At 42.8% G+C, this 27,515-nt stretch overlaps 1 protein-coding gene across 7 annotated transcripts in view; it reads right to left on the reverse strand.

Annotated features, from left to right (window-relative positions):
* DPF3 (double PHD fingers 3) overlaps positions 1-27,515 on the reverse strand; it is a 221,991-nt gene that overhangs the window by 76,474 nt on the left and 118,002 nt on the right. For all 7 annotated transcript variants that reach the window (XR_013346358.1, XR_013346361.1, XR_013346360.1 and 4 more), the window contains 3 exons: positions 17,180-17,307; positions 12,253-12,348; positions 7,446-7,524 (listed from right to left, as the gene is read on the reverse strand). Coding sequence is in view for 3 of the 7 variants with exons in the window: in XM_077818754.1 (XP_077674880.1) it covers positions 7,446-7,524; positions 12,253-12,348; positions 17,180-17,307 (303 nt within the window). In the remaining 4 variants the exon portion in view is untranslated. The remainder of the gene's footprint in view (positions 1-7,445; positions 7,525-12,252; positions 12,349-17,179; positions 17,308-27,515) is intronic.

Consider the following 27,515-nt stretch of genomic DNA (forward strand, 5'->3'; position numbering starts at 1 on the left):
AGGCTTCTCTGCTGAGACTGTCAAAAATGGAATCAATAAGCAATAAGTGTAGCAGGAGTAATGAAGGTTTTTATATGGACGCTTATCTAGAAAGCGGACTGAGACCATCAAATTCGTTTAACATTGGCTCCCAAACAGTTTCACAGGGCACAGGACTGCCATCATCCTACATGGAAACCACAGATAATTAGAGGTCTAGGACCTTCTGCAGGGACAGGAAGCCTCTGAGTGTTGTGAGGGATGGACTAAAAGGCTGATATTTGGCTTTGGACAGCTAAATATCATAGAAAGAATAGGCCCTCTGAATCCCAATGTCATCCTATTCACCCATCCTTAATAGCAACACTGGGTAACCCCATCCACTTCTAACTTCCCTTCTATTTTATTCTAGTTCTTAGTGCCTAATAGCTACTTTTCTTCAGTCTTCACTAAGCAGAGTAATGTCATCCCGTGGTTTAGCACTTAAGCTTCTAATAGTTATCAAGGGAAGGGTGACACAAAGCAGACTTCTGAGGGAGCATGTCACAAGTCTATAATCAGAATATATTCAAATTAACTGGATGCAGTGATATTTATCCTAGAGAGTTCAATGGGCCAGTGGAAGTACTATCAAAGCCATTGTTAATGTTTTTGAGAACAAAAAAGGCAGGTAAGGTCTCAGAGTCCAGGCAAAAAGCAAACATAACACCTGATCTTGCAGGCCTTGCTCCAGAAAACCTGCCACTGAAATCAATAGGAAGTTTGCGCAAGTGAAGATGGAAGGATCATGCCAATTTCAAAGATGTGAGGAAAGACTACAGGGGAGTGTAGAGGAGCAAATTTAATTTCAATTCTTGGTAAGTTGTTAGAACAATGAATAAAGCAGTTACTTTGTAAGCACATACCGGAAAATATGGTGATAAACAGAGAGCAACAAAGGTGTGCAAAAAACAAGTTATGCCACAGTTATGTAATATGCTATGCTGGGCTAGTTGGGTGCTCAGCTCCCATTGAAATTCAGCGGAAGTTGGGTGCCTTAACTCCCTTAGGCTGCTTGAAAATCCCAGCCTAACAGGAAAGGGTGAGTGTACAAAGGGAATGCAGATGACAAGGTGTATTCTGACATTAATGAGGCCTTTGATACCATGCCACATGACACACAAGAAAATTAGAAGAATATTGATGAGGTCAACCTACAATGTAGAGGCTGCTTTTTTAAAAAACAAAAATCAAATTTAGAACATTAATTGTTCAGGGCCAAGTTCAAAATATTCACCGGGGCCACATTTACACTGGTATTTAGGTACCAAAGGATACACCTAGTGGGATTTTCAAAAGTAAATTGAAGTCAGGATGATCCAGTGATTGAGGCATTAGCCAAGAACTTGAGAGACTGGGTTTACTTCCTGGATCTTCCCCAGACTGACTGTGTGACCCTGGGCACTTACTCACTGTGCCATAGATCCCCAACTGTAAAATGAGGATAACAGCACTTCTCTACTTCATAGGGGCATTGTGAGAATAAAGATATTAAAGGTTAAGGAGTACTTGTGGCACCTTAGAGACTAATCAATTTTTGCGAATACATATTAAAGGTTGTGAAGTGCTCAGATACTTTGGGGAAAATCCCTCTAGGTGCCTATCTGCATTGTTAAGCACCAAAATACTTTTGAAAAACTGGCCCTAGGCACTTGCAAGAGTCCATTTTGGGTTCAGTACTAGTCTATATTTTTATTACTGATTTGGCAGATGGAGTGGAGAATACAAGAATGACATGTGCAGAGGACAGATTGTTGGGAAAAATCACAGACACTTGGGAAAATAACAAAAAATGCCCTGCATGAGCCTGATAGATTGGAGAAATGAGTTGAAATCAATCATTTGATTAATAACTATGAGATCCAACAAAGATAAATGTAACATGTTTCAAGTAAGACAGATTAATAAAATGAAGAAATTGAAGCTGGAGGATAACTAGCTGAGGTAGCATGGAGACGGAACAGGTATACTAAATATAAAGACTGTTTGAATGTGGCAGTGGAGAAAGCCCCTTTGCTTGAGATCTTTAAATCATGAGTGAAAATAGCCCTGGAGAATACAACCCTGCACTGGCAAAAGAATGAACTAACTAACTCAATAGGTCTATTGCCTCTCTAGCTTTCATAACATGTGCACAAAAGGAATATGCTATATGAGGAGCATTATGGGTAAAACAAAAAAAATAGTTACTGAACCTAATACCTATCTTCTGCACTAGTTCAGCCTTCTGATGTGAGGTATGTTTAGTTTTGGCCACCACACTGTAAAAAAATAGACAAATTGGAGACAGTTCGGAGGACAGCAACAAGCTTGATAAGAGAACTGGAGGAGAGACATGATAAGTGTCTTCAGATACAGAAAAGGAGAGTATAAACAAGCCAACAAACAATTATTCTCATTAGGCACCAAGAAGAGAATACAGAGTGATGGGTGTAAGTCTACAGCAGAGAAAATTCAGGTTAAATAATTGGAGAAACTTGATAACCAAAAGGACAGTTGGGGCAACAGAACAAGCTTCTAGACAAGAATCATCATCACTAGGGATACTCAAGGCTGGATTAGTCACTGGTCCATCAGGGATGATAGGAAGAATTAAACCAGTCCTACCATTGTGAAGGGGATGGACTAAAAGGCCCACTTGGGATCCCAGCCTCAAAGAGTCTATGTACAAAGGATGCTATATAAAGTAAGCTGTCTTAATCAAAGTGCACTATAAAGAGAAGAAAAGTTACACAGAGATGAGAAGAAACAGTGAGACAGAATAGAGAGGGAAATGCTTGACAAAGTTACATGCAACAACTCCTTTTATAGAAGCAGAAAAGGGAAACCCCACATGTGAAGATAGAGTAGAAGAAAAGAACACTGGAATTTAAAAGAAGATGCAAGTAAGTATATTTGCAGATTAGTTACAGTGAGATGGGGGAAGGAACAGAAGGAGGAAGAAGAAGAAGGGTATGTCTACATTGCTGCTGAAAGCGTGCTTGCCAGCACGGACAGATAGACATGTGCTAACAGTGCTTGAGCTGGTACACTAAAAATAGCCGCGTAGCTGGGGCCAGCACAGGTAGCAGCTTGGGCTAGCCATCTGAGAACAAACCTGCCCACACACCCTGGGGTAGCCCATGCCATGCCCGGGCAGCCCCCAGCTACAGTGCTATTTTTTGTGAGATAGCTCAAGCAGAGCTAACATGAGTCTGTCTACCCATGCTGGAAAGCATGCTCTCAGCTGCAGTGTAGACCTACCCAAAGAAGCGTCTTGATGACTTAGCACAGGTGGACCACTTCAGACAGATGGAAGAACGTCAGCTAGTCTAGTTCAGAAACTAGAGTTGTTCACAGTTTTTTGTTCCAGAACAAATGAAACTATGAAAACTTCATATAATGAAATTCTATGAAACTTCATATAATGTTGATGAAGTTTTACCAGAGTGAAGATGTTTGATTTTCAAAGACAACCAAATCATGGATAAGAACACAGCTGTGGTGAGACTTCTCTGGCTGGTGGATCCCACGGGGCAACATTTATGACCATATGTCATCAATTGTACTTTACTGTCATTTATACATTCATTCATTCACTCTGCCCTTCATTTGAAACTTGTACCCTGTTGTTCATCTGAAGCTGCTGTAGTAGGAGCTCCCCAGTCTTCCCCGGGCTATGTTGGGTTTGCTTTCTAGCATGGTTTGGTACCCTGGCACCTACTTAGCCTGGATGTATGGCCCTATCTCCTAGTTATGTATTCAGGCTGTGTTTGTAAGTGGCAGTACACATTCCTGCCTACAGCCCTCCCACATGGTCTCCTCTCGGTCCCCCTTTTCAAGGGTATCTGGTAGAGCTGGTCGAAAATGTTCAGATTGACCAGTTTTCCATCAGACAATGCTGATACAACAAAATGGAAACTTTTCCCAGGAACATATCAATGTTGTTGTTATTTTTTATGAGAAATTATCAAAACATTTTGTTTCAACTTTTATGTTACATTAGAATGTAATATAAAAAGTCAAAATGTTTCAACCATTATAGTATGTTGTATAACAAGTCAAATGAAATATTTCAATAAGATTGAAATAAGATTTCCATTTCACAAAAAATTCCACATTTTTGACTTTTCATCTCGATTTGGGACAAAACCAAAATTTTCCTAAGGGACAAAAGTTCCATTTTTCAAGCAGCTCTAATTTCTGGACCAGCCAACTGGGCAAAATCCGCTCAGGTGGCACATAACCAATTACCTGTCCCCACTTGGTCAGGGCTGAATTCCTTCTCTGGAGTAGCATTGCCATCTTCCAGTGGAAGGAGGTCTGCCAGCAATAAGTCAGAGGCGAAGAAGCTAACAAGGGCTCAGGGGTTAGCTCCTTCACAGCCATGCTGCTGACACATGGACAGGTAGCTTCTCACAGACCTTTATGCGAGTACTGACAACTGTTGAAGTAGATTCTGTTTCCTAAGTATAGTTTTATAAATGGGAAAGCAGAGCTGGTCAAATTCCTCAAAGAATTTTCTGTGACTATATCCTTTAAATAAATAAATAAATACTTCAAATCAGTTCTGTCTGTGCTCCTTTTGTGTTTGTTCATTTTCCACAAACATTCAAGCAACCAAATTTACTGGCAGGCATGTTTGCGGAAACAGAATATTTGGAGTGAAAATTAGAGAATATACAGGAAAAGCAAATTCTGGACTCATGAAGGCAATCATTCACACCAGTAACGTGATTCTAAGAGTAATGAGACAGGGAACAGAAACGATACTCTGTAACCTGCATGCTCCCATCTAAAACTAACCAATCTAGCTGTGAATTTATACATTGAATATTGGGAATTAACATTCCCCAAACAAGCTATAGATCAAGATATAATTGTAGAAAATATTTGGCAAATAATTTTGAAGAAGAAATAAATTTTAAAAAATCTTAAACTGTTTGCTGACAATTCATTAACAGAAAAGGGGTCTAAATGTGTCAAATAAATTATTCACTACAAATTATTTATATAAGTTCTAATGAATATTAAAAGGGAGGGAGAAGATGGCACTATAGCTGGAGCAACCCTCTTTCCATTCCCCCATAGTAATGTAAAAGAGTTCTGTTACCTATAACAACCTTCTCTTAGCCATCTTCGTTGGTCCCCACTTCTGATCATAAGTTTATTAAAAACGAAAGATTTCAGCCAAAGTGAGAGGGAAAGATTTATTTTTCAAAACAAAAAGTAAATTTATACTCTAAAATGTAAACCAGGAATTAGCAATGGGCAAAACTACATCGGTACAACATGCACCATAACCTTGGCTTCAGCTAAGATTTCTGTTGCCTGTGTTGATATCTTTGATGTGTCACGTACTATCTGGGAATCACCTCTTTGCATGTCACTAAGGTGCCTGGGTGAACCCACAGCTGAGCTAAATCATTTATACTCTCACTAGGGAAATGGGAGTGACCAGAAAAGAGTCACAATGTCTTCAAAATGCCTATAATCCACAGAAGTGCCCTTGCATGTGGGGGCATTTCCAAGAAAGGAGATATAGACAATCCCACACACACATCCACTCTCACTGAAAGGCTCAGGATTTTCAACAGAAAATATGTGTTGGACTTCTGGACAATCCTTAGAAGGGGAAATTTCAACCCTCCAATGTCAAAACAGATCCTTAAATATAAACCTGCAGAGGTGCCCCCCATCCTTTCAACCTAAAGAGCTCCTCCTCCTGTGATGAGGTTATACTCATGTGCAGACATATTAGAGACCATTCTGCCCATTCAAGGCTTTACTTTCTCCCTCCCAATCAATTGCACCATTAAGGAACTCCATCCCTAGAGTCCCCATAGTATTTGCATTGCCAAAGCAAGACATTTGGAATGCCAGTCACAACGCCATACAAGGGTCACCCAACCTCACCATGAAACAGCATGGCTGGACTGTGGGGAATAAACCTTTCATGTATGTTCCAGATTTCTTCATTTTTTAAAAACTACAGATTCATAGATAGCAATTGTGATTACTGGTCTTTTGGGGCTGGAAGAGTTGGGAGGTTGGGGGCAGAAAGGAGTGGGCGTACCAACTCATCCCAAACCCCACCAAAACATTTTGGAGCTGTGAAATGAAGATGGTCACCTCTCCTCCTGACACTATTAGCTTTCAGTGAAACAACATGGGTGAGGTAAGATCTGTTATCGGACCAACTTCTCCAATAAAAAATATTACCTCACACACCTTGTCTCTCTAGTATCCTGGAACCGACTCAACACACAACAACGCTCTGTTAGCTTTGGTTAGTTACCACTTGCTATGCTAAGTGGTATCTGACAGCACAAGTTCCCAATGAACACCCAATCTATGCTAGGTATTGAAATGGGAGCTTCTCAGAAAGACAGAGATTTGGCCCAGCATGTCACTCACTGAATCGGATGTATTGAAGCGAGAAAGTGTTGAAAAGAAGAAGAAAAAATGCCAATGGACAGATCCTAACTGTAAAAAGAATTCATAGTATGCCAAATTCTGGAGTTCTTCCTCACAGGCTGACACCCTTGCTTGTTTTGAGTAATGCCTTACTTCACCTGCAGTCCCACTGGAACCCATCACAGAGTCAGCTACTACTCACAGTGAGTCAGGGTACATCTACACAGCAAATTAAGGTATGACAGTAGTGTGGTTAGGCTCATCCATGCTAGCTTTCATCTAGCTAGCTAAGGTAACAATAGTAGTGACAATATGGAAGCATGGACTTCAGCATTGGCTAGCCGCCTGAGCTGCATACCCAGGGTCCCTGGCAGGAGGCACTGGGGCAGCTAGCCCACACTGAAGCCTGTGCTACCACACAGACACTACTGTTGGTACTTGAGCTAACTAGATTAATGCCCACATGAGTATGCCTACCCAGGCTACAATCACACCTTCCTTTGGTGACAGAACTGGGCAGTCAGGTTTTCAGCAGTGCTTACCGAGGCACAGCTCCCACTGATGTCCCTAAGAGCTCTGTCTGAGGAAGGGCTGAGAGAGTTAGGACTTTGAGATTTAGCCCACTGAGATTTAAAAAGGGATTGAAAGAAAGGAAATCGCCACAAAAATAAATGAGAGATACACAATGGTGAAGTACTTTTGTCAGAGATTTTTGAGTTAAGCTTTTGTTTGTAACAATCTGAAACAGAGAAAGAAACAGAGGGTGAATCTTACAAGGGGGTGCGGGGAGAGAGAGTGTTAAGGCAGAGAAGCCAGAGAGAGAGAGAGAGAGAGAGAGAGAGCATGAGAGGTGATTTCACTTTCTTTCCTTCATGCAAAAACCCCCAACAGCAGCAGCAGCAGCAGGTGAAAGACATGCAAGTCAGAGAGCAGCAGGACTCTTTGCTGGAAAGGAGAAGATGAAGCCTTGATTGCATTTGAGCTGGTTGGACCAGGCCGGAAGCAGAGCTGGTGGTTTGGGTGCTACTTACTGTCACAAACGTAAGGTTTGTCATGGTCATCCTGTGAGGCAGCATCGTTCCTTCTCCTGCCACCTCCAGATCCCCGAGCCTACAATGAGAATAAGGATGTTAACGCCATTCCGGTGCCCCTCACAGCTTTCAACTTGCCCCAACCAGTATAAACTATGGACTAAATGCATCTTTGACTTCAGTAGCGTTACATCATTGTAACCAGATTACTAGGGCCCTGCCTTTTCCTGAAACACACTGTATATTTATTGAGCTTTCAATGTGGCAGAGCTCCCTTAGAGTAGAGATCCCTACCTGATTAGTCACAGTACTATAATGATTCCTGCCTCACTGCCATGGCATATTTCAGTCAAGTCACAGGAGGTGGTGTTCAAGTATTGAGCCTAATCAATGAATGAATGAATGGGAGGGCATAAATCCATTTGTGGCTAGAAGTAACACGATTGAAATCAGTCTGAAAACAGGCTCATAATATTATGAGATATAACTATGATTCTTTCCTTTTAATATTTTTAAAGTACATCTTGTGCTGGTGAAAGGTGCTAGCCCAACAGCCCAGGAGACTGAGGTCCTTGGTTTATCCATAAAGTGCTGCCCTGCATATGTGCATCAGTGTTAATATGAACGCCAGGGATAAGAATGGAGTTCAGTGTTAATGCCATTCAATCTTCACTATTCTCAGCTGAGAATGCCACCTTGGGCACCAGTTACAATGGTCAAGGTTGCGATCTGGATTATTTTATGTCGGCCAATGGACAGTCTTTAAATGATAATAACTTTGGGCCTGATCTCTATTCAAACTAGTGATCTCAAGGGAGAAGGTTACATGGCCCTTTCCTAATACTCTGAGCCACTGAGTCCTCAGGCAAAAGCAACACACCTCAATTGTTTCAGTCTTCCAAATAGATAAGTCCTTGGCTCCTACTTTCCCTCCTAGAGCTAACTGCTCTGAATCCCTTTGCTTTTCGTTTGAGAGAATATGAAATTGAAGCAGCATTAGCAGGTAGAACTGAAGATGATGCAGAGATGTAGAAAGTAGTATTAGTGTCCCAAATACTAAAGGGTTCCATGGGCTAACCTTTGCATCTCCTCGATGTACACTGAATAGCACTCAAGTTAACTGAGCCGTATTCCATCATGGGTCTGAAGACAAGGCACGAGGGACAGTTTTACACGGACATACCATTGGTCGATGATGAAAAGAGGGACTTACATAAACTGCACAGGTTAAAATGAACCCCATCCCATTGGGTTGCTCAGGTCTCCAGAACAAACCCAAGAAAGCCTCTTAACCACTTGGATGGAGTAGGAATAAGCCTATCCTCATTGTAATCCTGGAGGAGAGGGACAGATTTGTGACTGGCTGGATGGGGTGGATACTGTTAGGTATGATCAGTAGAGTTTTGCCTCCTGCAAGCAGAGTTCAAAGCAGGGCACTACATTCTGACCAGTGTGTGATCTCCTCGAGTGAGTCACATGTAAATCAAATGAAATGTAGTGAGGTACAAACTCCGCATAGTAACTACAAACACAATCTTTAAGGAAGCTGATGTGCATCCAGGAAACAAGATTTGTAAGAATAAATTAAAGGGTGCGTCTACCCTGAAAAATGATTCTGCAATAATTGATTTATGCGATCCATGTTCATTGTCTCTCAGTGATTCAATATCAGGTTCAGTGCTCAGTTTAGAAATAAAAAAGATTATTTTTTTTCCTGACTGCCAGCTCTGCAAACTCACCCTAGGCGCTGAGAGTAAGCCTAGGTTCCTTCCTTCTCTCAGCACAAGCCAAATCAGGCCCTTAGTGACACCTGTGCAACCCCACTTTCTTCCGTGGGTTAGCACAGGTTTAACTGATTGGACCTTAAACAATTCTATTGATGGGCAGACTAGACTCCAACCCCCTGGCCAGGCTAGGGGCACTGGTTCTGCAGGGCAAAGAGGAATAAAAGAGCAGTAAAGACTTCTTTTTGGCACTAGTTAGCAGTATGACTCTGTAGACACACAGGGAGCAGATCTGTGGAGTAAGGTGGTGTCATTTTAATATAATCACTTTTCAGAGTAGAATGGCAATTTAAGATCCATTGCTTAGCATTTTACAGCCAGCTGTTTCCCTTCTAACTGTCCTTTACAGAAATACAAGTGCAAAGCATTCATGACATGACCACATATACTCTTTTTCATAAATCAAACATGGGGAGATTTTCAGATTGAGTCAGTGTCTTTCAATAGGACATGGCTCCTAAACTCCTTTGGCATTTTTGAAAATGTCCCCCCACACCCCCACGTATGTACTTGAAGAGCACTTGTATTGGACATGTGCAGCTGCATTGCTTTTATATTTTTTAAACAAACTTCATGGCCCAGCTCCATCCAACAAAGATTTTAAAAACCTCTGTGTGAATCCATCTCCTTGGCCTTCAGTCTCTTTACTAGCACATCCATTATTTCAGAGCTAGCCTTAGGGGGCCAGAAAACCAGGCAGTCACCCCAGGGGCACAAAACTGAATGCCACGTTCATGCTGTCAGGGCTTCAGTCTGTTGGATTCAGTCATCCACAGCTGCCTTCATTCTCCTGCTGGCATGCAGCAGGGACTAGGATACTTGATGTATGAAGCCTGGAAGCCTCAACAGAGCTGATTTGAAGCAGCTTAATGGAGCCAAACAGAGAGAGTAGCCAGAGGGACAGATGTAGGGTCCAGAATTAAAAATAAAATCATGCTGTAGGAAAAGAAAGGGACACATAGAATTTGGAATGTTCAGAGCAATAATTCTGCTGCATTAATCCTGTGTCAATGCCTTCAGTCCTCATTTGTTCTCCAAATAGCAAGAGGTTTATGGGCCAAACTTTGCAGAATCTAGTTCCCTTCAGCATGTCCACCCCTGTAGTCTACCAGCCTTTAACAATACCCCATCCCTCCTTTCTAGGCAAGGAAGTGCAGTCCTTTCTCGGGTTCAGCTTTCAAGTCTCCTCAATTTTGACCCCTTTGTCCTAATTCCTACTTCAGGTTGCACACTTCGTGAGGAGCAGGGCATTTCAAAAGCAGACTTCCAGTTTACACCAGCTGAGGAGCTGGCCCTACATCTTAAAGTATAATTCTGTTTTGGTTCAACATACTGACTTCACTCAATTAAAAGTTTATGGCATTTGGAGCTCTTTCTCCCCTCTGCATCCTCATCACTGTGAGAAGTCAAGGTCACCAGCAGAGCAGGACTCACTAGCATGGCAAGGGAAAGAGATTCTATTGTGGCTGGTTGCACTGTGCCCGCGCTTAATAAGGGGCTCTAGAACAGAAAGCAAGATATACATGTATGCTTCCAGATGGATGAGAAGAATAATTAAATGCTCCCAACCCCCAGAGATTATTTTATTTATAATGGTAAAGCTAAACAATTAATATTGTTTTCACAGAGCTTCCTGGAGAGGGGAGTACAGCAGTGCATGTAACAATAACAACATCAGAGCATTGTTTGTATGGGTTGGGGATGCATGGAAATGAATGCCAGGAAATATAATTCTCCTTTCCCAACCTAAATATCTTTTTCACTATCCATTTGATCCTTCATTTCCAATGACAGGAATGCCCAAATTCCATGAGAGGAAGTTTATTAGGAAAGGCCCACGTAGCTGAAGTATTAGTGATAGCTATAGTTAAGGTTGTATGAGTGTATCCATTCTAACCCATTTTTGATTACTAAATCATATAGTTTTCTGAAACTCACCCTTTTCTGGCTCTGTTTAAGGCTAAATTTTAAAAAATATTAAAGAAAGATTCAGTCAAACTGTTCAGCCAATTTTGATAATGGGGAGTGAAAAATACACTTTTCCAATTAAAAAAAAGTATTTTGATCTTTATTCAAAGAGTCTTAGCACAAAAGTGAACAATAGCAGGAAGCTGAAATAATGGAACAACAGAGGGTTTGCACAAACACGTTATGAGTGAGGTTTCAAACAGCTCTTCTTATTTTTTTAATTTTATTTTTATCTGTTTTTTATCTCAAAACATCCACCAAGCACACCAAAAGGCATGTTCAGAGATTATGTGCCCTTGCAGCTCCCACTGCACTCAATGACAGATGCAAGTGCCCAGCACCTCTGAGAATCATGTTTACTTTCATTTAGGGGGCTATCTTTAGGGATCTACATTTGAAAATTTTGACTCCATGTTTTAAAATTGTGACCTTGTTACTTAGCTGACTTACTGCTAGATCTGTGAGAGGACATGATAGGAAACTATAGGGATGTTGTCTCCTGAGAGTGAAATCCTGCCCCATTTAAATCAAGGGGAGTTTTGCCATTGATTTCTATTGTGCCGGAATTTTACCCTTAGAGTGCTACTACAAACTTTCACTGCTGACTTTATCTTTGAAGAACATAGAGAAATGTATTTAAATTGTTAAACAAAAAACAGAAAATCAAAGATGACTTTGTTTTGGCTTATGAGACTGCAAATATTTTTTGCATTTATCTTTTAGTAAGGAATGGTATTTCAAGGTCAGCGGATTGTAATAACAGGATAATAATAATCATCATTATTAGATTTTATTTTAAAAATAAAAATTCATCCCTATAATAAATTTGCTCCATCTTCTAAGTCTCCCAACAGTGTTATTTCTTAGTAATAGGCAGAAATAAACTGAAAACATGAGAAAACATAAAAATCACTGACTGTCATTCCACAATTTACCACATGGATATCACTTCAGCATATCTATGGGTGTGTATGTGTGTGTGTCAGAAACCAACTGAGAATGTGAGAATAGGGGTTTGCTTCCCTTCTTTCCTCTCTCATAGATTCCCAACCTACCCGTCCTCTGGGCCTGTTCTTTCGTTTTGGAATATCTTCTTCTAATTCCTCTTCCTCATTCACTTCATCAGCATTTTCATCATTTTCCAAAACTCTCTATAGGGAACAATAATCATTTTTAGAAGAAAAGACGATTGTTTGCTAGAAGACACACATGGTCAACTATTATTTACAATTGAGATTGTGGTAATGCCCAAAATGTGCTCTTCAAACACAAAGAGAGAGACAGTCCCTGTCCCAAAGAGATTTCAGAGGTAAAGAGAGACAAAAATGGATATAACATGCAAACAAGAGGTCTAAATAGGTGATTAAAATTACAAGTGTACTAATTCTCTAATGCCAGAATCAGATCCAAGCATCCCCAATTCCTTCCAGTCAACACCCTCAAAAGTTAGAGAGTTCCTCCCTCACCCACCCTCATTTCCACAGGGAAATGGTTCCTGAGAAATACCAGTCTTAAGGCTGACATCCCAGACACTAGCAAGACACAGTCTAGGGGGTGAGGGGGTCGTGGAGATTCTCTTCTGAAATTAACTCTTAGAAGATGTAAATCAACATTTCTTTTCCTAGTAGTCTACAATTTTTCCCATTTAGTGAAACATTCATTTTCTGCATTTCTAATGGCCCTTGAATTAATATCCTTTTGGGGTACCAGTACCTTAAGTAGCTATACAGCTCTGGAAATAAGGGGTCCTGATCCTGCAAAGTGCTGAGCAAATGTCATTCCCACTGAAGTCAATGGGAGTAGCAATTGCTCATCAACCTCACAGAATTGTGCCTGGGATTTGTTAATTTTTCCTGTTTTTGTGAATTCCATGCTTGGGGAAAGGTGTCCCATTTGGTAGCTCTGGAAGCATCCACAAAGCAGATATAGCAAGCAGTGACAGTGCAAGCTTCCCCCACAATACTGAGACGGAGCAAACTCCTGTTGAGGTGAAAGGATTATTCAATCTTCATAACCCACTCAGTCCTTAGCATCTCTGCTAAGAGAGCAAAAAGGGGCCACCCAGTGTCAGTCATGATATGAGTGCTTATTCTTTAGGAGCTGGTCTGAAACCACGCAGACAGGCCACCACTAAGTCTTGAGATGGCAACATCATTTCGCCATGAAACGGATTCAAACCACTGAGTTAGAGGTGATCAAAAGGTTTTGTAATCGGTTACCAAATTCTGACCTATCCAGTCTCCTGGATCATTAATTAGTTAAAAGCTGCTACAGAGCCAGCAGAGGGAGAATAGGAGCAAAACACATTAGTTTTGAGCCCTGTGTACCTTCGGCATTGACTGCTCAGGGTGCTGGGAGAGAATACACAGAGAGATTTCACTGACAAGGGATTTAGAATCTGGAGGAACACCTGCACCACATTATTATAATCTTATCCGTTTACATTTTTGAGCCAAGATATTGGACATTTGTCACAGTTTCAGGGCAATTGCACCTCTATTCCCCCTCCATGGTCCACCAAGGGCACCCACTTCTAGGGTCCCGGCTCCCAGCCATCACCTCTCACCTGCATCTCACTCATGCCTGTGTTGCCCACAGTTATGTTACCACACAGCTCTTTCTAAGCAAGCACATTTATTCTTAAAGTGAAAGCATTACAGAGGAACATATTAAAAACAACAAAAGAACCTGCACGCATGCTAAAAATCTTACCAGAGATCACCCCACAACTCTAACAAGGACTCTGCTAGGTGTCAGTCCTTCAAAATCCACAACTGGGTTTTCCCCATGGTTACAAGTTCATAATTGTCTCAGATTCAGAACCAGAACCCAGGCAGAGCAGTTCAGCTGTTTCTTTACTTACTGTCCCAAAAGTCCATTTTTTGCTTGCACATTTTCAGTATAGTCCTTTGAACTCCCAGGCCTCATAATAATACACAAACTTTGCATTTAATATAATGGACACCAAAGATATTTAAAACTTAATTTAATAACGTCTCCCGAGGAAAGGCAAGAAATTGCTATATCTGTCATGGTGTCCCTTAAAAAAGTTTAAATAACCTGTAGAGTTTGGTGGGAAGTCTAATATCTGTAGGGTTTGGGATTTATGTTTCTCTCTTTTTTAACGCCTCAGGGGGCCATTTATGGGATCAAACTATTGTGAGTCCTGGTCTTCTCCCATAATTTTAGTTCCTGGAAGGATGAAACATTAAGTCACTGCCCATCACCACATATAATTATTATTTCAAAATTCACACAGTTACATATATTGGTAGGGGCGACTTCATACTTTTAAAGTCCAGAGGATGCCTGAAGAATTTTTGTTCCTGAAGAGATAAATGCTATGTAAAAAATTTTGAAAACTACTTATAACATCTTCCATTTTCACAGTGCCTTTCAACTCCAGCAACTCCATTCTGCATCAGCAACACTACACAACAGTATTAAGGAGGGATAGTGTAGAATACTTTCTCCAGTTGAAATTACAGGGCAAATTCAAAGTAGGCAGACCAATTAACCACATGTGAACATGGCCAGGATGCCAGGTAATACCTCTAATTCTTGTGGAAAATGCCAGGTCAACTTTTAATGACTGATCAAAGACTTTGGTTTAAACCTATTCCAAAAGATGATGCCGTTTTCACCCCACTTGAGGCATTGGTTCAACAGTGATCTCACATGCGGCCAAATCTCAATTCATGTAAATAGTAGATGAACATCTGGCCCCTAGTGACTGCACCTATTTAAGAAGGGGCAATCTTTATTCTTTTTTTAGCAAAATATCTATTATTTTCCTTCTCTGTCCTTCCAAAACACTCTTCCAATTCACCATATTTTAATGCAGGTAAGCAATGAGTCCCTGCTTTTCTCCCAATCCACATTAAGGGCTAGAGTGAAAGTTTACTCTCAGCCCATAGTAAAGGGCAGTTCCTAGCTGGGACCAAGGAGGCAATTATGACTCTATTCATGCTCCCCGACCTGCATGGGAGGAGGAGTAGCAGCCCCACAGAGACTGCTTCCTCCTGGACCTTCCCAAGCTGAGACTAGCAGAATGTGTAGCCTATGTAGAGGAGTAAGAGGGAGACTTGCACATACACACGCGCAACCTCCCTTACACCTCTACATGGGCACAAAGAACTAATGATGATCTTGTCCAAGTGTCCAACCATCCCTACCACCTGCTGAAAGTGAGCTATGGTTAAAGTAATTGTTGCGCAGACTGAATCCAACAAAGCTGCACATGCATAGGAAACAGCAGCAAGGAAAGCCTCTCATCAGCTCCGTGATGAAACCGGCATCCATAAGACAGGTCACAGCTCAGAGAGTACAGCTGAAGGCTCCTTGTACAGACACTTCTTCCCTCCCCACTTTGTAATGCAGTGATGCCAAGACTGCTGTCAATTCCGCTGTCTCTGAAGTCTCTTTCCTCAGGCTGATGCCAGGGATAACTTGGGAGCTCAGATTGCACAGCAGCATCCAAAGGCACTCATAAAGATGCTGCACCATGACTTCTGGTGACCTTGGAAGCGGCTGTAATAGAGTCTTTAGGGCTTTGAGTTTATTAAAATCAAAAAAGGGGAGATGAAGGAGGCTTTTCACATAGACCTCATTGTGAACATGGAATGCTTCTCCTTTGGCAATTTTCCATCCCACAGAAAAGAAGGTTCTCATTTAAAGGGATGTGAAACAGATTAAAAATCATTACCTACATTTTGGGTGCACCAAGGTGCAGGCCATCTGTCTTTTGAAAAATCAGGTTCCTTTATTGTGTCCCAAGCTGGGCACTATAAAACTGAGGCTTACAAAATCACAAGTCACTTTTGCAAATGTAGACATATATATGTACAGTGTTTCCTTACATGTGTCACTAGTAGCTCTAATCCTGCAGCCCTTACATAGGTGAAATTTCAGTGAGGCTGCTCGCAAGCGTAAGTGCTGCAGGATTGGGTTCCAGAGCTATGCAGATTTGATGCTCGTGATTTTCAGTTTTGATCTCTGTTGGGCCACATACTTGAGTTTTGCTTCAAGTTTCAGGAACGAACCCCAACACTTGCATCTCAGCCAAAATCACCAAGTTTTGCCAGTTTCACGTGATTCACACTAGAAACCATAGATCGGTGTAAGTTCATTCTGAACGCAGCTTTCAGCTCATTCAAAATTTGCCTCTACTTCCCTGAAAGGTTTGCAAACCTCAACAAAACTGGCCAGAGTCAAAGATTTCATTATGAACATTGCATATAACTCTTCTGGTAGTCCCTTAGATTAGCAGGATCCTAGCTATACCAGAGACCAGCAACTAGTTTTTACTTTTAATATTGGTAAATGATCAGAAGGCAATCCTTATTATTTAATATTTAAAGGGGTAATGGAAAGATATAAATAAAGTTTTCCCTGCCTGTGTTACTAATAATAACTGGGATTATTAAAGATGAAAGAAATTAAAAACACATTTATGCTATTTGCTTTCAGACATTCTGTTTGGACAAAGAAAACAGACTGGCCAGCGCCACTTTTTTTTTTTTTTAAATCAGTAGCTATGGGCCCAATTTAAGATCAAAATCTGAACTCTCCCAAAGCTCGAGGCTGTTGAGATCCAGTTTATGGTTTGGACTCATCTCTCTCCACTAGTCAGTCGCGTAGCTGATAATCTCACGTGTGCAATGCTGCCGTGTTTGGGTTGCAAGCCATCAAGAACTTGTCAGGCAGTCCCAATTCTTGTGACACTTTTAGTTATAGTTTTGGATAGTTATACAAAATTCTGAATTTATTTTGAGCGTCACAACATAGTGTCAGGGTTTCATGACATTCCGTGGCACACGGGTATGATATCACTATGCATTAATACAGCATTCTGACACAAAGGCACAAACTGCAAACATACAAATGATTTGGGTTTGGAGAATGAAAGGTAAAATCTTAAAGGCAGCCCTGCTGTCCCAGTCTGGAGACATATGGTGCAGCCAACATAAATGCTCTTTTTACCTGGATTTCCTGTATAGTGTCTTCCTCTTTAGTATCCACTTTTTTCTCAATTCCTTCCCCACGCAGCAAGGCTTCCAGTGTGGTTCCCTCTGATGTGAACCCATCCTTCTTCAAAGGCAGATCAACTTCTGAGAAACAAAACAAAGAGATTATGTCTATTGCCTGTGCACAACTGCACAGCGGAGGGAGCAAGAGGATAGGTAGCAGGTTGCCTGGCTCTTAACCCTATTCCCATTTTAAAGAAGAGGGAGAAGTACTTTAGTTAACCTCTAAACAGGGGATTCATTTCTAGCTTGCTGAAGCTCTGGGACCTTTTCAATTTGCTCTGTTGGGTTGCAACAAAGGAAGGCTGGACATATTATCTTGTAGGGGAATAAAAACAAAAACCATTCTCTTTTACATGAACTCCCCATACACCAAATGGGAAGAAAAGCCACATAGCTTTTTAGAGCAGGTAGATAAAAATATTAAGGTCTTCTCCCAAAAAACAGGATATATATATTTGGCACCGTTCATGACACTCAATTGTGTACAGGATCATTTTACATCAGGGGCCAAGAACCAGACTTTTCAGGGGTAGGAAAGGGGGAGAAGAGAGATCATACAGTGGGAGACTGCTAAGAATTAATAAAAATAATTAGGGGATGTGCAACCAAATATTGATTCCCACTTTTCTTATTTAGGCCCAGAGTCTACAACCCTTGCATGGACTTCAATGGGACTACTTACATGAGTAAATATTACTCAGTGTATATAAGGATTGCAGAATCCGGCCCTTGTGAGGTGGAACCTAACTCTAGTTCTCCCACTGCCTAGAGCAGTGGTTCCCAAACTTGTTCCGCTGCTTGTGCAGGGAAAGCCCCTGGTGGGCCGGGCTGGTTTGTTTACCTGCCGCGTCTGCAGGTTCGGCCGACTGCGGCTCCCAGTGGCCGCGGTTCGCTGCTCCAAGCCCATGGGAGCTGCTAGAAGCGGCACGGGCCAAGGGACGTACTGGCCGCCGCTTCCAGCAGCTCCCATGGGCCTGGAGCAGCAAACCACGGCCACTGGGAGCCGCGATCGGCCGAACCTGTGGACGCGGCAGGTAAACAAACCAGCCCAGCCCGCCAGGGGCTTTCCCTGCACAAGCGGCAGAACAAGTTTGGAAATCACTGGCCTAGAGCATGTGCCCCCATTAAAAAAAAACACAGGGATTAATGAGGAAGCTTGATGCAACATGGCACACAGAAGAAAGAGCCGACAGTACGCTAGTTTTGGATGGCTATCACTCACGGCTGGCCTTACCATGAGGCGAACTGAGGCGGCCGACTCAGGTGCCAGACTGTGTGGGGGCGCCACTAGGACCCAGAGTGTAGAAAATTGTGTCTGGTGCATATGTATTCTCTCTGCTCTAGATGCACAGAGATGGTGGAGTGCTGTGCTGGAGGAAGGAGGGCACAAGAGACGTAACAGGCAGGCAGGAGAAAAGGTGAGAGGGAATAACAGAAAGCAGCAGGAGCTGCAGGGAGAGAGAGGACGAGGAGCCTCTTATGTACCTCTCTAGCACCCCCAGGAGCCTGGACTGATTAACACCAGCTTCTCAGGGAGCTTCCTGTTTCCTGCTGCTTCCCTGAACCCACTTGAAGAGAACAGGCAGTCAACTGAAGTAGTAGGAGCCAGTTAGGACCTTAAGACGCTGATATCTTCCCTCACTCAGGCCCTGCTACCAGCCTGCTTATGTGTCCCCTTCAACTGAGTGTTGAGAGCCACTATAGCTGACACAGAACAGCAGTCATGAATGAAAGAAGAAAACATTCCTCTGGGGCAGCATTCAGAAGAAAGAAAGAAAAAGCAAAGGAAGCTTTTCTATCTAAGCAGGAAGGAGCTCTCCCGAGCTACATAGACACAAATGTTCACAGTGAGCCTTCTGGCCACAGTGAGGATGTGAGTGGTGAGGAGATGCCTGATCTTCCAGTTAGTCAGAGTGCAGCATCTACTGCAGCATCCATATCTCCATCTCAAATGGATGTAACCATGCACATTCCTGAAGAAAAGTGTAGATCAGACAAGAGTGTGGTGGAGGCGCAAGAAACAGCTGCTGCTGAGTTTAGTTCCTTAAGTCTAGATGATCCAGGACTGTGGACCCACTTGAGCAGTATCCTGAGGGACTTCCTTGTACTGCATGGGCCACAGCAAGTGAAAAACTTCCTGTTCTCCAAAGACAATGAAAATAGACGTTTCCATCCAACACATTACCGGCGTGAAATCCCCAATGGTGACAAAGTGGAGAGGCCATGGCTTATGTACTCAAAAACCCAGAATGCTGCATACTGTTTTTGTTGCAAACTCTTCCAGTCTAACGTTCCAGCCACAATGGGTGCTACAAGAACAAAGGGCTGGAAAAATCTGTCTAGAAATCTGGCATGCCATGAGAAGGCAACAAATCACTGGAGAGCACTCCATAGGTGGAAAGAGCTTGAGATGAGACTAAGGTTAAAGGCCACCGTAGATGATCAGCATCAAGAGAAGATTGCATCACAGTCTCTTTACTGGCAAAATGTTCTGAAAAGGCTCATTGCCATTGTGAGAATGCTTGCTACCCAAAACCTAGCACTGCGTGGCACTTAAGATCAGCTGTATGTGCCAAACAATGGAAACTTCCTTAAAATTGTGGAGCTGATGGCTGAGTTTGATGCTGTACTCTAGGAGCATCTAAGAAGAGTCACCACCCAAGAAATGTACGCCCACCACTACCTTGGAAAAACAATTCAAAATGAGATCATACAGTTACTGGCAACAAAAGTCAAACAGAAGGTTGTGGCAGATCTGAAGTCAGCAAGATATTACTCTGTTATTCCGGACTGCACACCTGACATCAGCCATACGGAACAAATGACTTTAATGTGTTTTGTAACAACAGCAGAACCTAGTGAAAATGTCCCTGCAATGGTGACTGCCAGAGAGCATTTTCTAGAATGTATTGACATTGATGATACTACAGGAGCTGGTATGACAAATATGCTTCTTAAAAAGCTGGAAGATACGGGAATTGCGATAGCTGACATGAGAGGTCAGGGCTACAATAATGGTGCCAACATGAGAGGAAAGAACAGAGGAGTGCAGACATGGATCCAAGAGTTAAACCCTCGAGCTTTTTTTTTGTCCCATGCAGTTCTCATTCTTTGAACTTGGTGGTCGGGGATGCAGCATCAGCTTCCAGTGAGGCTGATGAATTTTTTAATGTAATTCAAAGCATCTATGTAATTTTCTCTGCATCAACTCATCGATGGCAAATTTTAAAGCAACATCTGGGAACATCCTCTCTGACACTGAAACCACTGAGTGCCACATGATGGGAAAGTCGAGTGGAGGCAATAAAGCCTATCAAACACCAAATTGGGAAGACAGATGATGCCATAGTTGCCATTATGGAGGATAATGCTGTGACAGGAACTTTTCTTGGGAGAACAATGGCAGAGGGAAATGGAATCACCAGAAACATACATAACTTCCAATTTCTGTGTGGCTTAGTGTTGTGGCATGACATACTGTTTGAAATAAATGTTCTAAACAAGAGACTCCAAGGTGTTGACCTTGATATATCTGGAGCAATGGAACAACTGGACAAAGCAAAGTCATGCCTACAGTCTTACCAGTCAGATGAGGGATTTCAAAACGTTCTGAAGAGTGCACAGAAGTTGGCAGAGGAACTTCACACTGAAGCAATTTTCCCACCCATTCAAGAATACAAGAGTCACCGAAGAAGACGACATTTTGATTATGAGGCACGGGATAATCCCATAAGAGACTCCAAACAACAATTTAAAGTTGAATTCTTTAACCAGGTGCTAGATTGTGCAATACAGTCAGTTGAAGAACGTTTCATGCAGCTCAAGGAACACAGCAGTATATTTGGGATGTTGTAGGATATTCCAAAAACTCCTCACTATACCTGAAGAAGACCTACACCAGTAATGCAGGGCACTGGAGACAGTGTTGACACATGATGACATGGGCGATATTGATGCAAGTGATTTAGGTGATGAACTGAAAGCCCTTTCAAGATACATTTCAGTAGGATCAACTCCAAAGGCTGTTCTGGAATATATGTGAACAAATAAGATGACCACCCTCTTTCCAAATGCTATTGTTGCTCTGCGCATTCTTCTAACACTTCCTGTAACAGTTGCCAGTGGAGAACACAGCTTCTCCAAGCTGAAGTTAATAAAAACACATCTATGCTCCACAATGACACAGGAGAGGCTGGTCAGCCTTCCAACCATCTCAATAGAGCACGAGCTGGCCAAGACTGTGGACCTTCAGGAACATAAGAACATAAGAATGGCCATACTAGGTCAGACCAAAGGTCCATCCAGCCATCTCCACCCTCTGACAAACAGAGGCCAGGGACATCATTCCTTACCCATCCTGGTAACTTAACCTCCATGAATTTATCCAGTTCTATTTTAAACCCTGTTATAGTCCTAGCCTTCACAACCTCCTCAGGCAAGGAGTTCCACAGGTTGACTGTGCGCTGAGTGAAGAAGAACTTCCTTTTCTTTGTTTTAAACCTGCTGCCCATTAATTTCATTTGGTGGCCCCTAGTTCTTATATTATGGGAACAAGTAAATAACTTTTATTTATTCACTTTCTCCATAGCACTCGTGATTTTATATACCTCTATCATATGCCCCCCCCCATCTCCTTTTTTCCAAGCTGAAAAGTCCTAGCCTCTTTCATCTCTCCTCATATGGGACCCGTTCCAAACCCCTAATCATTTTAGTTACCCTTTTCTGAACCTTTTCTAATGCCAGTATATCTTTTTTGAGATGAGGGGACCACATCTGTATGCAGTATTCAAGATGTGGGCGTACCATGAATTTATATAAGGGCAATAAAATATTCTCCATCTTATTCTCTATCCCTTTTTAATGATTCCTAACATCCCATTTGCTTTTTTGCTTGCCGCTACACACTGCGTGGGCATCTTCAGAGAACTATCCACAATGACTCCAAGATCTTTCTCCTGATCAGTTGTAGCTAAATTAGCCCCCATTATATTTATGTATAGCTGGGGTTATTTTTTCCAATGTGCATTACTTTACATTTATCCACATTAAATTTCATTTGCCATTTTGTTGCCCAACCACATAGTTTTGTGAAATCTTTTTGAAGTTCTTCACAGTCTGCTTTGGTCTTAACTATCTTGAGCAGTTTAGTATCGTCTGCAAACTTTGCCACCTCACTGTTTACCCCTTTCTCCAGATCATTTATGAATAAGTTGAATAGGATTGGTCCTAGGACTGACCCTTGGGGAACACCACTAGTTACCCCACTCCATTCTGAAAATTTACCATTTATTCCTACCCTTTGTTCCCTGTTTTTAACCAGTTCAAATCTTTGCTACCAAGAAGGCATGGAAAGCACCACTTTGATTATTCAAACAGATAAAAATGCCAGTGTTTACTATGCAGACTGGAAAGTTACATTTGCTATTCAGGCATTTGAAAGTTAAGCCTTACTTAAAATTTTTGAACAAGTCATTTTAAGTTGTTAGTTCTCCTTTATTGGGGTAGGTAGCAGAGCAGTACCAAGAGAGGAGTAGAACAGGAAGAAGGCAGAATTGAGACCTTTCAAAGTTTTGGCCCAAGCAAGAGAGTATGGGGGCGTCATTTGAGCTCCCCGCCTCAGGTGCCAAAATGTTGTGGGCCGGCCCTGCTATCACTGGATTGTGAAACAAGTACCGCAGTCAGGAAAATACAGCATGGGTGTTAAAATACATGCAGGGAAAAATTCCATCTCCTACTCCATTTACATAGGAGTTTGACTAGAATAATCCCACAGTAACCTCTTATTATGGGGCACCCTTATTGCCACAGCCACCCTTCTCAAGCCTCCCTCCTTCTCTTCCAGGATAGGTTCCTCTTCCCAGGCTAATATGTTTGGGAAGGAACCAGGAACCAGGGCTGATATTTTACAAATCAGTATCTGTTGTCTTGGTTTCACTGCTGTGTCCCATTCTTTCATCTCACTGTGTACCCCCTCATCTAGTTGTTGTATCCACCTTCTATCTCCTGTCGTATACTTAGACTGTAAGATCTTCAGTGCAGGGACTGTCTTTTTGTTATGTGTTGGCACAGTGCCTAGCACACTGAAGTTGTGACCCCTAGGCACCACCACAATACAAATAATGAATTATCATCATTTGGTGCAGAGGTGTGTAATTACTTTCTAGGGGAGCCATTTGCCCCTGGAGAATGACACTTATCTGTCAGGAACCCAAAGCCATGAAAAGATGTGGGGCTCCCTGAGCCAAAGTGGAGGCTAGGGGATTTGCAAAGTGCTCTCTCAAATGTATTGGAGAGAGGGGACTTTAGCTACCTTCATGACCTACCTTCAACCAATAGACCACAGAATGTGGGTAGTAGCCACAGCAAAAACTATCCCACTCATTGAGTGGGAATCAGAGTACAAGCCAAGCAGAACCCCCAAACCTCGGGGGCGGGGGCAGGGGGTTGTCCAGAGGAAACTTTCCCAGAATGACTCTCAGAATGGAAGCTGGAGTACTGAGTTGACAACTTCTCATCAAAGGAAAGGCCAAGGTATTCCGTCAGGATTTCTCCAGAATGGAGTTCTCAACCTTCTCCCACCACCAGACCACCTTCTACCAGGTTTCACTGCTTATGATGCAGGTTCTCTCCTGTGATGCTTGAGCTGTAAAAAGAGGGAAACTGATCCCTTAAATATGAGAGAGGGGGTCAGCTTGAAATTCCCTGTATGAATTTCTGGTCCCTCCTTCCCTCTCCTCTTCCTTATTCAGTTGGTCCATGAAAGGTGTGTTAAATCTGGGGACTAAATTCAGACATTTCAGAATGGAAGAGAGGGATTTTAGTCCTGATTCAAACGCAAACTTCAACACAGCCTTAACTATGGAGTCATTCAAGCACCTCTATAATAACGTCTCCCTATGGTCTTGACTTGATTACAATTTCTGTGCTGTGGTGCAAAAGGGTATTAGTATTGTTTTTGGAACCTCATAGGACTGAAAACTCCAGCTGGTCAACAGACATGTTGCAAGTGAAGGTGAAGCTTCAAGCAAACTCAAGGGCATCAGTAACACACATGTCTTCATTCTGACAAGCTACATCTGTCTCTGGCTTCTGATACATTCAGCAAACAAATGTATTAGAACAGGGAATGGGGGAGGGAGTTCAACAAAATCCATATTAAATCTTAAACAAAGAACACAAAGTGGGACCTGTAAGTTACAGAGAAATTGAAAATTAAACCTAACATGGAAAATGCAGGGCTTTAACAGCAAGGAGGGCAGCTGCCTTCTAAAAACACACTTGTTTGTTGTGGTGCTGATACTTGCTACTGCAACTAATACTCAGCCCTCCTACAGTACTTCCCATCTTAGGATCTCAGAGCACTTTTAATTTTTAAACTTTCCATCCCCCTGCAAGGTACGTATTATTACCCCCCTTTACAAATGGGGAGACTGAGGCACAGAGAAGTTAAATGACTTGTGTGAGAGCACACAGGGAATGAGCAGAAGACATGGGAAAAGAACCCAAGACACCTGATGCCCAGTCTTGTGCGCGAACCACCATCCCACTGCTTTCTCTCCTCTTTTAGTACTTTCCTAGCTTCACATTTCAGGGCCATCTTAGCAGCCAAACTGTTCAGTGACTCATGCATGGAGCATGTAGAGACAGAAAGAGGGAGTTGGTCCACCCAGCTTACTGGGCACAGGGTGGTGGGGAGGAAATGAAGCCTCATATCATCCAAAATTAATACATTCATGATAAATGAGTTGATCTTAAGAGAGCTCTGAACGATGCTCAGCTCAATCCTTCCGGAAGATGGATAGTCAGTATAACACAGCAGATGTACAGGGCCGGAGGGGGAGCGGGAGGCTACATTACAAGGATGAGGGAGAAACCTTTATAAAAGCACAGGTTGGACTGGGACTTCAACTGCTAATGCCCCAGTTTTCCAGTCCCAACTTGGTTACCCAGCCTGTTTGCTTGCACTACAAGGTATATTGTACTGTGGTTGTGGGGGAAAGCCTGGAGCTGAAGGATATGGCAAAATGCAGAGAATCACAAAAGAAAATTCCTTTCCTCATATCATTTGTCCTTTCACACCCTTAAGAAAGCGTCCTATAGAGAATGTAATAGAAAGTGATAAGGCTTTTTGAACCCGCCTAGATAATATAACAGAGAATTACATCCCAGCTACAGAATTCTGAAAAGTAGTTCAAATCAGCCTACAGAAAAGATCTTATTCTCTGTTAAATACTATCAGGTTTGTGGAATAATTTCTATAAAACCCTAATGGTTTCCTTCCTGTTAAATTCTACAGGAATTTTCCATAAAGGTTGTCAAACTGCAGTTTTTCCCCTATAGCCCTACCCAAAGGGATACTGATAAGTAGATTTAGGCCCCAAATTTAGGTTTTGTGGGAAAAGTAAGGGCTTTACAAACAGAGAAACTGAGATCCATCTAGTCCAGTATCCTTTCTCTGTCAGTAGCCAGCACCAGACACTTCAGAGGAAGGTGTAAGGACCCCACAGTAGACAGATGTGGGATAATCTGCCCCCGACATCAGGTGTCATCCTGATCTCTAATAGTTAAGCCCTGAAATATGAAGTTTAATATCCCTTCCAAAATATTTGTTTTCATGAAAACTCTGTATATTCTTGTTATCCATATAAATGTCCAGTCCCTTTTTGAATCTTGTTAAGTTCTTGGCCTCAACACCTTCCAGTGACAGTGAGTTCCACAGTTTAATTACACCTTGTGTGAAAAATTATTTCCTTTTTATTGGTTTTAATTTTTAACCTTTTATTTCATTCAGTGCCCATATCCTCTTGTGTTATGAGACAGAGAGAACAGAAGCTCCTTATACCAGTCACTATTTTATATACTTCTATCACATCCCCTTTTTATTTACCTCCTTTCTGTGGTAAACAATCTTTTCAATTTCTCTTCATGTGAGAATTTTCCCATACCTCTTATTCTCATTGCTGTTCTCTGAACCCCCTCTCATTCTGCAATACCCTTTAGAGATGGATCAGTACTGCACACAGTATTTCAGATCAGGCTGCACAGCTGATTTACGTAAAGGCATGATAATAGTCTCCATATTATTCACCATCTTATTCCTTATGCATCCTAACATCTTATTTGCTTTTTGACCACAGCTGCACACTGAACAGAGGTCAGCATTGAGCTTCTACAGTGATATCCAGGTCCCTTTCCTGAGTTAATTTAGAACCCTATAAGGCAGGGGTGGGCAAATCTTTTGGCCCAAGGGCCACATCAGGGTTGTGAAATGGTATGGAGGGCTGGGTAGGGAAGGCTGTGCCTCCCCAAACAGCCTGGTCCCTGCCCCCTATCCGCCCCCTCCCACTTCCCGCCCCCTGACTGCCCCCGTCAGAATGCCCCACCCATCCAACCCCCCTGCTCCTTGTCCCCTGACTACCCTCTCCCAGGACCACCCCCCCAACCATCCCGCCCACTGACTGCCCCCCTCAGAACGCCTCACCCCCTATCTAAGCCCCCCTGCTCCTTGTCCCCTGACCGTCCTGACCCCTGACAGGCCCCCCAGGACCCCTGACCATCCACCCCCACACTTCTTGTCCCCTGAACCTCCTCCCAGGACCCCCATCCCTAACTGCCCCCCCAGGACCCCACGCGTTTTTCAACTCCCCCTGCTCCCTGTCCTCCCCCCACACTGGGACCCTCTGACCCCACGGGAACCCACCCCCTATCCAACCTCCCCCCTGCTTCCTGTATCCTAACTGCCCCCCTCCCTGAATCTCTGCCCCATCCAACCGCCCCCTGTCCCCTGACTGCCCCCGGGACCTCCTGCCCCCCCACCCCCTTACCATGCCACTCAGAGCGGCAGGACAGGCTTGTTTGAAAGCCTGGGAGGTGGGCAGGTGCAAGCCGCGTGCAGCGTGGCTGCAGGGGAGGGGCCGGGGGTGAGCCTTCCTGGCCAGGAGCTCAGGGGCCAGGCAGGATGGTCCTGTGGGCCGCAGTTTGCCCACCTCTGCTATAAGGTGTACGAGCAGTTCAAATTTTTCCCTCTAATGCGTTTTACTTGGCATTTATGGACACGGAATTGTATCTGTGATCATGTTGCCCATTCAACTATCTTGTTTAGGTCCCTCTGAAGTTCCTCACATGAACTGAAGAGGCTGGGCCATAACACCCCTTAAATCCTTGGTTCGCAGGCCAAGGAGAAGGGTGCAGGTGGAGCCCAACAGACACTTAGCAAAAATCTTCCACTCTCAGGCACATGGGGCACATGCCTACCCACAGTGGAATACGCACAGGGACCATCAATTGAA

This window comes from Eretmochelys imbricata, chromosome 6 (assembly GCF_965152235.1).
Source record: "Eretmochelys imbricata isolate rEreImb1 chromosome 6, rEreImb1.hap1, whole genome shotgun sequence".
Taxonomy (NCBI): Eukaryota; Metazoa; Chordata; order Testudines; family Cheloniidae; genus Eretmochelys; species Eretmochelys imbricata.